The sequence below is a fragment of the Poromitra crassiceps genome, assembly GCF_964638095.1.
Source record: "Poromitra crassiceps genome assembly, chromosome: 3".
Classification (NCBI taxonomy): domain Eukaryota; kingdom Metazoa; phylum Chordata; class Actinopteri; order Beryciformes; family Melamphaidae; genus Poromitra; species Poromitra crassiceps.
In genome coordinates this window covers 55706800-55720053 of record NC_139625.1, presented here as the reverse complement: position 1 = coordinate 55720053, position 13254 = coordinate 55706800, and the positions used below count along the sequence as shown (strand labels likewise).

General features: G+C 42.1%; 1 protein-coding gene across 1 annotated transcript in view; it reads left to right on the top strand.

Annotated features, from left to right (window-relative positions):
* The window catches only part of babam2 (BRISC and BRCA1 A complex member 2), a 154230-nt gene that overhangs the window by 12016 nt on the left and 128960 nt on the right, over window positions 1–13254 (top strand). Inside the window, exon 4 of the mRNA XM_083633875.1 lies at window positions 4495–4589. Within this exon, the coding sequence (XP_083490001.1) occupies window positions 4495–4589 (95 nt within the window). The remainder of the gene's footprint in view (window positions 1–4494; window positions 4590–13254) is intronic.

Below are 13254 nucleotides of genomic sequence, written 5' to 3'. Positions count from 1 at the left end.
AAAAGGAACCCGCTAAATCACGTTTAGTATTTATAGTATAGTCACCCATTTAGCTCATTGAGTGCCAATGACAGCCTGAAAAAGCCCTGTGATCAAAGAGAAAGCGCTCATGCTGCAGCCCAGAGCCATGTAGATTGTTCTGGCTGCAACTGACGGTGCCTGCGAACACAGTCAATCCGCGCACACAACTGAGCCCTTCTGCCTCTGTCTGTCTGTCAGCATAGTTTCTCCACACGATTAGCTGCTAGAAAAGCAGCAGCCGACACTGAAAAGCCAAACCTTTCCCTGCAGTCCGCGTGTGGCTTTTCCATGTTGCACTGCCTGGGAGGCGGCGCACAAAAAGCACTCCGAAAATAGACGCTGGGTGCGTGAGGCTGTGTGTTACTAGTGTGGGGAGGAGTTTTCAGCTGAGGGGGGGAGAGGGGGGTGGGACACGCAGGGCAGGACACAACTACACCACGTCACTACATCAGAAAATATTAGCTAGAGTCAGTGAATGTGCTTGAAATGCTTCATTTCACAAAAGGCTGAATAACTCAGCTTATAATTTGAAATGCCTGAAAACGCTGAAAACAACCTATCTTCTCCGGCTCATAACTAAAGAACGGAAAATGGTATCAATAAACTTTTTTTTGCTGATGATACAATAGAGTCTCCTTGTTCTTTTTGCGTGTTCGGTGTTTACATAGTAATATCACACAATATTCTGTGGGCCTCGAGAAATCACTGAAAACGCTCTGAAACTCTGGCACTGGGAGCGTCGTTCTCCAAAAGTGGCTGGCACTCAATGAGTTAATGTACTTTCCTGTGCTTTGGCCTGAGGAAGATAGTTGACGTGCTTTCCTGTGCTTTGGCCTGAGGAAGATAGTTGATGTGCTTTCCTGTGCTGTGGCCTGAGGAAGAATGGTTGTTTAGTGAAGGATACAAGGCCTCAGGTATCTGCCAGTGTCTGGACCTGCCTGCTGATGGCATGCAAAAGCATGGCACACTATACACAGAGCTGTGCCCCGTTAATGCAAGCCAAGCCCACCGCCATAGCTGATATTGCCAGACAGTAATTTGTAGGGGTGGGGGAAAAAATCGATACACCACAGTATCGCAATATTTTGCCTGACGATATTGTATCGATATTTGGACGCCAAGTATCGATATTGCAAAAAAAAAAAAAAAAAAAAAAAAAAAATTTGCAGGCCATGCCAGGCCACCGGGCTACTATAAACTTTAGTTCCAAGGCCAGCAGTAAACAAACGGTAGCATATTTTCATTTTGTTTTAACAGTAACAGTTTTGTCATAACAGTAATTTACAAATTCCCCAGTTACTGAAGCACAAGATGTTTTGTGTAAGTGAAGTGAAGTTGCAAAAACTACATAAGTACAGTAGTCCACACACACATCCAGTTAAGGTGGACTGTAAGTAGACTGTAACAAACAGTTCAGTTTGTCAGGTGCATGCAACTATGACATGACTTTATGAAAGTTGTTGGTCTGTCTACTTGACAATGTTGCTGCAATAAAATGGTTGAAGTCGGATGTACAGACTGAAAAATTGTTCTTATATAAACCAGATGTTGACAAAGTTTTCCTTTGGGGACATCATTTGCAGTTGAAAAAGTAAGAAATCGCAATATATCGAAATATCGCAATATTCAATATATCGCAATATCGATATATCGCAATATTGAAAATATCGCAGTATCGCAATACTATCGTATCGTGACTCAAGTATCGTTTCAGTATCGTATCGTGGGCATCTGGTGATTCCCACCCCTAGTAATTTGTGGCCTTCATCGTTGCGTACATTACACCCTTATCACCTCAATAAATGGTTGGCTAAAGGGGAATTTTATGTACCGTAAATTCCGGACTATAAGCCGCGGCTTTTTTCCCGTTTTTTGGCCTTTTTTGGCCCCTGCGGCTTATATAACGGTGCGGCTTATCTATGGATTTTTTCCAAAAAAAAAAAAAAAATCTCTCTTTTTTTAGCACTCTTTCTAACTATAAATCCACTTCTGTTTTAATTTCCTCTCTTGCCCTCTTTTAACAACATAACATAACATAACATAACACAACACAGGTAAGCAGAAAGAAAAAGACGAAGCAATCATCGCCATGAATGAGGAAATGACTCACCTGCTGGAGGCTGGAGATACACGGCTTGGGCTAAACTTTTACTCCGTGAAACACTATCGATTAAGTCCGACATCGCTCAGAGGTTTGAGCAGCTTGAAAACAAGTTTGAAAACGTGCAGAAGTCCATCCACTCACTCACTAAAGAAAATAATGCAACCGTGAAGAGTTTCTAATGCGGAAAAGCGCATCAGCGCACTGGAGGACAAAAACAACACAGTGAGTCCGAAAGTGGATAAAATGCAAAAACATCGAAACGCTGCACACGCAGGTTGATGACTTAATCAGCAGGAGTAAAAGAAATAACATTCGCCTGATCAATGTAAAAGAGGGAGCTGAGATTGGTGACATGGACGCTTTCGTGGCAAAATCCTGTGTTACATCCTGGACCTGAAGGAAGGCGAGAAACCACCAGAGGTGGACAGGGCACACCGGGCGCCTCGGCCACGTCCAGACCCCGGCCTGCCACCGAGGGCCATCTTCATCTGCCTACTCCGCTGGCCCGACCGTCAACTCATCCTCCAGGCTGCGGGGAAGAAGCCCCTCACCTGGGAGGGTACGCGCTTTTTCGTCCGGCAGGACCTCTCCGCGTTGGTGCAACAGAAACGCGCAACATACAACAGCATCATCGAAAAGGTTAAAGTCAATGGATATCGCTTTGGCGTACTGTACCCAGCGAGACTCGTCATAACCATTGATGGACAGCGGCGGAACAAGAGCTCAAAGTGAAACTGCCGAATATCTTTTGAGTTGGACTGGTCAATAGTACTGTGAGTAACTAAAATAAAAAAATAAAAAACGGAATTCTCTCTTCTTTAGCACTCTTTCTAACTATAAATCCACTTCTGTTTTAATTTCCTCTCTTGCCCTCTTTTCACCACACCGCGGACACTGTGTGCACTGTAAAAAAAACAAAAAATACCATTAAAACACCCGCGGCTTATAGTCCGGTGCGGCTTATATAAGAAAAAAATAGTCACCTTTGAAGGTGCGGCTTATAGACCAGTGCGCCTTATAGTCCGGAATTTACGGTAGTCGTATATGTGTTATTAGGCTACTCCTTGTATTTTGGGGGGTGTGTAGGCTTCTTCATTGCAGTGCAGTTGTTTCAGCCTCATGATATATGAACGGGGCAACGTATCAAAGTTTATGTTCTAACTTGTTCAAAGGGCGCAGTGCCAAGACCTCCGTTTCCTCACAGCTTCCCCCGGGTGGCATTGTGCCAACATATTGGTCCCACACGTCCCCGCCTGACTTTACTGCACATCCTCTCCTCGTGTGACCCTTCCCCACTGGAAAAATACTGCCATATGTACGCTTGTCTCTTTTTGCTGTCCAGCAGAACAATGACAGAAAAGCAGAACACATTCAGAACAGCCTCACCATACAGAAATAGAATTGTGTAACATACCATCTGAACATTGTGAACTTTAAAGTCCCTACATGACCCATCTATTATGTTACATGTGATATGATGATGGGTTGTTGTGTTATCTTGTCCTGGGCTATAGGCCAATTTTTATAATCCTTATGCTTCACTAGGCGTCTTTTTTTTTATATCTTGTCTGCACGTTGTTTCTCTTCCTTTGTGTTTTCTCACTTCACTTTTATGTTTTGAGCAAATAAACAAAACAAAACTTGATGTCAGTATTGAATAAGTGTATATCAAAAATATCTGTGTCGTTATCTTCAAAAGGCAGAGCTGTTTGGCAGCTTTCTTGATGGCTACAGTGGTAAATGTCAAGTTTGCACATTACTGAACTGGTACTTAAAAGCTTCTCCTGACTCCTCGGAGTTCAGGTGTTTGTGTTTAATGCAAAGTGAAAAAAAATAAAGAAATCTGCAGATACTGTATGAGATGAACGAGGACCACAAGGGAAACAAGTCATGGACTTTATTGTGTTTTATTCCTCAACAATTTTAATACCGGTGTATGGATTTTATCTGTTAATTTGTATTTTTAACATCTGTCTCAATAAATTCATTCATCCATTCATCCATTCTTTCAACATTAGGTCGACCCCTTGATATTGCGGTCATTTTGTAAAACATGATAATACATACAGTATCATCATACATGAAAGCAAGACAACTTTTACCGAGATGTCATCATTGCTTGAGTGACACCACATCATTAGGTAATTAGGGCAATCATTAAGTAATTAGGGCAATGAATCGTCCCTAATTACCTCATTAAAAAATCCGCCAGATCGTACGTAAAATGTAAAATGGCATAGCTGTGGCCGAACACAATTCTGCTCACTGTAGACAGAGACACTTTGCATTCTTCTTATAGGATGCATAGAACAGTGTGCTAAATAATAAATCAATAATACCTTTTCCTTTCTTCTTCTTTTTGCTCTCAGGGGATATTATATTCAACGCCAGCTATCCAGAACTTCCACCAGATTTTATTTTTGGAGAGGATGCAGAGTTTCTACCTGAACCCTCAGAACTACCGGTACGTACAGTATCTACAGTACACTCAAGCCACATACTGGCAAAATCACCCAGTCTCTGTGCGAGTTGTTATTTCTGTTACTAGCAGATTTTGAAATTATATGTTTTTGCAGTCTATCACACAGATCACCTAATTATTTATTTCCACTTGTTACACCTACAGTACATCTCTGTTGTTGCTCAGGGTATCATGCTTCTCCTTTGAGGTCTTAAATGCCAGACAGAGGCCTCAAATTGCTGATAGTAAATAACTGCGATGACGCCACTAGCGAGCGGGAGTTGAAATATTGCCACATACTGTACACCCTTGCCAAGAGCGAAGTAACACTCTGCAGCCACTATAGGCGAATAGAGGGAAATGTTGCAATCCTTGACTTTTGCATTTCATTAGGGTATAGGCTGTGTTTTGACTCCCTTTTTATCTGGAAGTCTGATCATTTCTGTAGTAAAGCCATGAGTAGCAGGACCATGTCAACAGACCTAGGTGAATTTGCTGCGTCAGCTTGTATAAAACACTGAAAGTTACCCTCCCCTGCCTGTAATAATCACACCATGGATTATCTATCTCTCAGATGAATGGCACCAGTCGATTCATCAGAACATAAACACGTTTCTCTTCAACTTGAACATGCAAGCTTTTCTTTTTCACTTAAACTGGATAATGGTAAGATAAGGCTGTTGTATAGAAGTATCTAGACTAAACCATTCATAAATAACATGGTGTCTGTCTGATATGAGACTGACAGCTGCAAGCTGGTTTTTAAGGGTTGATTGCGTCAGCTGCATCTAAGTTCAAATGGAGCGTAGTTTGGCCACTATTGATTTACTCATTACTTCAATACAAGCGGTTGCACCATAAAAAACTAGTTACAACATGACCCTAAGTTCCAGCTAAATATTTACATAAGCACTTATTGATGTGTAAAGCACGTAAACTCACAGAATACAGCAATTTCTCTAACAGTAAAGCATTTTGTTTTTCTTGGTTTTGCAGCCAGTATCTGTCAGCATTTTGTAGCTCGAATCTCGTATCTTTGTGTCAAAGAAATTAAATTCCCAACCTCACATTTTAATGTCTGTTCCAAGTGGCTCATGCCTGTCACGCTAATGTAACCATGACAATTAGATTCAATGTATCTTTTATTGGCGATTGGCTGCTCATGTTCATAGGGTTCCCACTGTCCCAGGAATTGTTGGTATATCATGGGATTTTGCGAGGCGTATTTTAGTCTGGGAAAGTCGTGAATTGACTTTGTAGGACACACCAGAATGTATTTTACAAATTACTCCACATATTAGATGATGGTTTTGCATCTGGTTTTCCACATCAAGCCCAAATGTAGGTGCCATTTTGCATCCCCAAATGAATTAATTATAGCTTACCGTTGGGCCCACAGCAGGAACCCTATCATACTAATGATTTTCACTGCAAAATTTGGCATATCTGTCCCAACTAGTCAGTAGTCATATCTATCATATCTGTCCCAACTAGTCAGTAGTCAGTCACTCAGGCTCCACTCAAGTATTTCCACTCCAACTTTAGCCACAACTAGTCAGTAGTCACTCAGGCTCCACTAAAGTATTTACACTCCATCACAAGACACAACTAGTCAGTAGTCACTGACTACTACTACTGAGTGAGTGTGTGAGTGAGTGACTCAGTCATTCAGGCTCCACTAAAGTATTTACACTCCAACTTTACACACAACTACTCAGTAGTGTCATTCAGGCTCCACCAGGGCTGGGTCGGTTTGAAAAATTTAAAACCGGTTCGATATTGCCGTCTAAACCGGATCGAACCGGTATACCGATTTTTTTTGTAATTAAAAAAAAAAAAAAAAAAAAAATTTAAGCAGGGCTCCCGAGTGTGGCCCATAACTGTCTGTAGTGCAACTTCAGTCCACCTGATAGCGATAATACACCTCTAAGCTGGTATTGTCAACCAGCAATGATACTGAATAAAAAGAAGCAGGACACCTGTGTAACAAACACACCCTGTATTTATTTCTCATAACTATTCAGCTCAACTTTTCTTCTAAACATCAAAATAATAAATGAAATAAGACTTCTACCTATAGTGCAACTTGAGAAAAGGCTAATAAAAACACAAGCAGTGCAATCAGAATGGATTGGCTTACAGCTGAGCTGCCTTATAAACTTCAAAACTCACAAATTCACACAATATAGGGCGCTAGGCATGGGTCGGTTTGAACATTTTGAAACCGGTTCGATATTCCCCCAAAAAACGTATCAAAGCGGCTGCAGTTGGTAGCGATAATGCACCTCTAAGCTGGTATGCTGCCAACCAGCACGAACACTGAATACAAATAGAGAGCCCCAGGAACGAGTCCGGAAATCATCGATGCTAACAGCCCTGGTTCTTCACAGTTTTCGCCTATGGGAGTTTTGAATGGGTTTTTGGCGCGATGCTTCTAATAATCTCTCTGGGCAACGCTGGCTTAATCAAACGCGAACCAGTGTTTAGTAACATCATCTTCACACATGAAGACCACTTTTATGAGTTTTGAAGCTTTTATGTGCCGTTAAAAGGGTGGCTAGCTAGCAAACGGCTAAATGAGACTACAATGTCGACGCGGATATTATACGTCATCACGAGTGAACGCGGAAATTCTTTCTTTCGCAATCAATGCGTGGACGCCTATGCGACACTGTGTGTAGTTCTGGATTAGCTTAGCACAAGCTTTTTACCTCTAGGGCTCGCAGTTACGCTTCAAAAATCATGAAAGTGGTCCTCATGTGTGAAGATTATCCCGCTGAACCTTGGTTCGCGTTTGATTAAACTTGCGTTGCCCACAGACATTATTTGAAGCATCGTGCCAAAAACCCATTCAAAAATCCCATAGACAGAAACAGTGAAGAACCAGGAAGTTCAGGACTTCCGCATTCAGCCTACAAAAATACGTCATCCCTGGGGCTCTCTATAAGCAGAACCTTTTAACTGTAACAACACACTGTTTTTATTTCTCATAACTATTCAGCTTAACTTTTCTTCAAACATCAACATAATAAACAAAATAAGACTTTTGCCTACTAGTGCAACTTGAGAAGAGGCTAATACGAACAATAGTGCAATCAGAATGGACTGGCAATTTTTTTTTTTTTTTTTATGTTTTTTCGGTTCGCACGTGATCAAACCGGTTTGGGCTCGTACCCCGAACCGAACCGGTAAAACCGGAAATCGACCCATGCCTAGGCTCCACTAAAGTATTTACACTCCAACTTTACACACAACTAGTCAGTAGTGTCATTCAGGCTCCACTAAAGTATTTACACTCCAACTTTACACACAACTAGTCAGTAGTGTCACTCAGGCTCCACTAAAGTATTTACACTCCAACTTTAGACACAAGGTTGTTGGACACAAACATTTGCATAGCTGCAGTGTAACAGAGGCAACTCAATGTCAGTGTCAGCTTCTTCACCAGTGGAAAACTTCAGCAAAGATGGCGAGAGAGAGACAAGACACTGAGTCTTGGCATGGAGCTATTGTTGTTGTTGCTATTAGGCTAGTACCGCACAGTTGTCCAGTCCACAGTGCTATTTTTGAAGCAGCCTAGCACAGAGAAGTTAAATTCCCCTGCCTGTGTCAGAGTCTGGGAGACAGGAGGGGAGAATTGCTCACTGTCTCACACATCCAGCTGTGCACATAAGGGGAAGTACCTCGGCTGAGCCAGTGCTTGGCAACCCACCACTTGTTTATTCTCTCGCTTATTTTCTCGCTGTGTCTCTCTGTTCATGCTTTCACAATCCTGCTCCGTCTCTGCCTGAGATCCCCCTCTCCTACTCATTCCTTTTCCCTGAAGATTTTCAGTAAGTACATCCCCCTAACCCCAACCCCCCTACCGCTGTAAAACCCTGAATTCCCAACAATTCCTTTACATTTCCCACCACGTCCCACAGGAAATGTGCAGACAAGAGCTCAGGCTCGCAAACTTTGAATGGCGGTGTGAATTTGGAAAGAGTCCCGTGTCAACAAATAAAGCCAGGTGCCTGCAGAATAAAGCCAGGTGCCTGCAGAATATTTCTTGATGACATGTACAACTTAGTTTCTATTAATAGAAAATAGGGCCTTCAGGTTTTTGGACAGTGAACAATTATGAGATTCTGCCCATTCATATTTAAAAATAGAGGCCTACACAACAAAATACCTCACATTAATGCATGCTACTGGCAAATAAAAGGCAGCCAATAAAGCACTGTTGCCACTCAGGCCACAAGCAATAGGTTTCTGGTTTTTGACCAGGGGGGCAAACGTTAGGCTAATTTTAGGTCCTACCTCACTTCCTTGTTGAATTTCTGATGTCTCAGCAACAAGTTGCTCTTGTTTACAGCCAGCTAAGGGTATCATTAGCCGTCTCTTTTTAGCCGTGTGTTTTTGTCCCTCCGCAGCGTTTAGTAGGCCTGTTATCCACGTTTCTGTTTAGACAGAGACATTCATCACGTTTTAACCAAATGACAAAACAAAGACATGCACACATGATGCATGATCCACCACCCATGTCGTAAATAATCTTAGAAGTCATTAATTAAAAACATTTTGGTGCTGGGTATATTTGATAGTTTTTATCGAATTTGACTTCTCTCTACGTTCTACTCAGTGATGATTAAGAAAAGTATTTTCAGCATTTAAACCACAATGCATGAATGATGAAAGAGACTTTTAACTATCTGGTTGGATGGAGTGAAGCCACATGCCCCACAAATAAACCCTTCACAGCAGAGCTGTTCCATGAGCCATGGAATAAGAGCACACACTGCCACAAATCTGCTGAGGTTGGGTACAGTATTGCTGCTACAGTAGGTGCCATGGTTCACTGGCAGGGCAAATATAGGCTTCATGTACATTCAAAGGCATCCAGACCATGCATAATTGGCCACCAAGGCTGTCTCCAACCTCAGAGTGCATTGAAACACAGGTTTGTTCTTAGCTACTCATTCATTTGAACACTTGACCTCAGAGTGCTTTGAAACAGGTTTGTTCTTAGCTGCTCATTCATTTGAACCCTTGACCTCAGAGTGCTTTGAAACACATGGGTTTGTTCTTAGCAGCTCATTCATTTGAACCCTTGACCTCAGAGTGCTTTGAAACACATGGGTTTGTTCTTAGCAGCTCATTCATTTGAACCCTTGACCTCAGAGTGCTTTGAAACACATGGGTTTGTTCTTAGCAGCTCATTCATTTGAACCCTTGACCTTAGAGTGCTTTGAAACAGGTTTGTTCTTAGCTGCTCATTCATTTGAACCCTTGACCTTAGAGTGCTTTGAAACACATGGGTTTGTTCTTAGCTGCTCATTCATTTGACCCTTGACCACATGGGTTACTTTGTTCTTGGCTGCTCATTCATTTGAACCCTTCACGTCAGAGTGATTTGAATACCGAGCACTGGTATTATTTTGGTACCGGTTCCTGATTGGTCGGTACCAGAGTATTGATAACGTTCTGGACGTTCGGTGCTGCTATCGGTTTTTTGTTTTTTTTACCGTCCCTAACGATGACGAAGGCGGCACCAGACGTTTGATGTTGCTCGTCCTGTCACTACGCTTGCGGCAGGTAGGGCTGCTCGATAAATCGATTTTGAATCGTAATCGAATTAATTAGTTGGGACGATGTTAAAAAAATGAAAATCGTCAAATCGATTTACACTTTAACTAGGGTTAACTAGGGTAATTACGTTGCGGCGGGGCAGCTCTCATGTACGCGTGCTGCTACTCGTCCCTTCTCCCCGCTGTAAAGTCTCTCTGGAGGCTGTGACTACTGGCTACTAAAGACAGCAGTGCAAATTAACTTATTTCAATACCTCCAAAAAGCACAGAATGTGAGCACTGAGCGCAGCGTGTTGCACTGCGGGCTGTAGCCTACAAGATAACGATTGCCACAACACAGACGCGCGCACACGAACACAGACGTTATCACCGGACGATGAAATGTTGCCTTTCTAGTTCACATAACAAAAAACAACACGTGAGGCCACCAAGTACTGATAGATTCTGCTTCTGCTGCTTCATGGCTGTAAGTTACCAGCCTCAGCTGACTCACCCTGGCTGTCTGAATTTCCCCCTAACTGCTATCGCAGTTCCCCGCATACCTGTTGTGACTTTGTGTTATTCTAGTACAGATATAACTGCGAGCACGGGTGGTCACTTAGACACTGCTAATATAATTATGTCACGGAGGCACATGCTACAGTCAAGAGTCATCGAACCAAGAGTATCCCTCCAACAGAGCACCGAGTGCTCGATCAAATCCACCAGTGTCAAGTGACTGCAGGTTAGCAAGCAACAGCCAGGAAGTTAGGCATAGCAGCGGCAAGCTAAAACAGGAAGTTGGGTTGTTCTGCCTTCAGAGTAAAAGCGTAAATTGTCACTCATGAAAAAAAGAAGAAGAAAAAAGCTCTGCCGGGCAACAAATGTTTAGAGAAGTATAATAGTATACAAAATTGAAATAGAAAATTGAGTTTTGAAAGAAAAAATCGTCAATTTTAGTTTTAGGCAAAATTGAACAGGTTTAAAAGATTTAAAAGATTGGTATTTGGAAGAAAACTTCTTTATGATACTAGGGGGACTGCCCTCATCCTGTGATGATACAGAGAAATCTCCGCCTCGCATTGCACAAATGTCATGGTGCTTTGCTGAATGACATATTTTCTGACAGTCACAGAATATTATGTGGACTTCACTTTGCCAACTCTGAATACAGAACAACGAACAGGGACGGTGTTCACTTTACCTGTAACGTTATGCTTGCCGGCAGCTAAGCTAACACTATCCAGCCATCCATTCAGCAGATAAAGTTGCTCCACAAACTCCACATAACGTAACTCCATCGCGTTGTTTTGTTTAATAATCCTTTGAAAACGGGTGTGATTTATCCAGACTCGATGAAGAAAACGTTTTGTAAATTAAAACATTCCCAAGTAAAGATTGCACCGGCAACTTTGAGTGTCGAGTTTCATAGAGAGCCGCAGGAATAAGTCCAGAAAACATATGCTAATACTTCCGGGTTCTTCACTGTTTCTGCTTATGGGATTTTTGAATGGGTTTTTGGCGCAATGCTTCAAATGAGGTCTGTGGTTAACGCAAGCTTATTCAAACACGACCAGTGTTCAGCAGGATAATCTTTACACATGAGGACCACTTTTATGAGTTTTGAAGCTTTCACGTGCCGTTAAAGGGGCAGCTAGCTAGCAAACAGCTAAATGAGACTACAGTGTTGAGTCGACAGGGATATTATATGTCAATCACTTCAAAGGACGAACACGGAAATTCTCTTTCCCTCACCTGGTTCCGCCCGGGTTATCGGTGCACAGCAGCGCACACATCAACAACACTCCAGGTTGAATTTGGCTGACGTGACGTGGAAGCCTATGCGACACTGTGTGTAGTTCTGGAATAGCTTAGCATGAGCCTTTTACTTCTAGGGCTCGCATTTACGCTTCAAAACTCATGAAAGTGGTCCTCATGTGTGAAGATTATCTCGCTGAACACAGGTTTGCATATTTCTACCACATAGGTGGCCTAGGTTTAATAAATCATATTCACAGCGGTGAAATAAACCTTCTCAGTAATAACAAAATAACTGTTGAATCTCTTCGCATCTTTTCATGCCATGTCTTTATTTTTTTGCACCAAATTATGGAGATTAGTATCGATAAGAGTATCGATAAGTATCGGATTCGGTATCGATAACTAGAGATGCACCGATTGCGATTTTGTTGGCCGATTCCGATTTCCGATTTTTGAATAGTCTGACTTGCCGATACCGATTTTTGCCGATTCCGATTTTCTTTCTAAGAACAATAATTGACGGGTTATTTTTTTACTTTTTTTTTTTTTGACTTTGCTTTAATAGAAAATTAACATTCATGTCACATTTCTTATCATTTGCATGAGGTAGGATGATCTCACTCAAAAACATCTCAAAATAAAAGTGTTCCAGGTTACTGGACAGAGCTTTTCTTTTTTGTGTAAATACAATGAATATAAAACAATTAATTCCAGTATATCCCACAGCTATCATGCATTTACTTTTCCAAAAGAAACAGAACAGGGGCTCCAGATGAAAGTAGCCGATGGCTGAATCTGTTACAAAGCATTTCTTCCCCTATGGGGTTTAATGTTTTTTTTGTATATGTCCCTGCCAAATAAACTAATAAAATAAAATGAATAAACGTCAAAATGTTATCCATGGACAAGGAGTTTATAGCCTATAGGTCTGGAGCCCAGAGACCTTCGAAGCCATGCCCACTCTACAGTTGTGGATTTGGCTGTTATTGAGTAGCCTAGATGAGGAAATGAGTTTGAGTTGACTCAGTTTGAATATCGTAGTTTACACCCAGTCCGTTTTTTTTAATCCGCCATTCAAAAAAAAATCATCTCGCACAGAAAACCTTGCACACTGGTCCGATGCGTTTTATTATTATGTTCGTCGTTCTATTCGCAATACGAAACAAAAGTCCTCTCCTGTATCCACGTTACAACATGACTGACAGATAGCAGCAGCAGCAGGCAGCGGTGATGTGGACTGCAGCTGGTCGGGGAAGAGGGGTGAGGTGAAGCGAGCCGCTCAGACTGGAGTGGACTCCAACCTACCCGGCCCCTCCACACCGACGAAGACATGCTGTGACGTGTGTAGTGGCAGCTTTTGT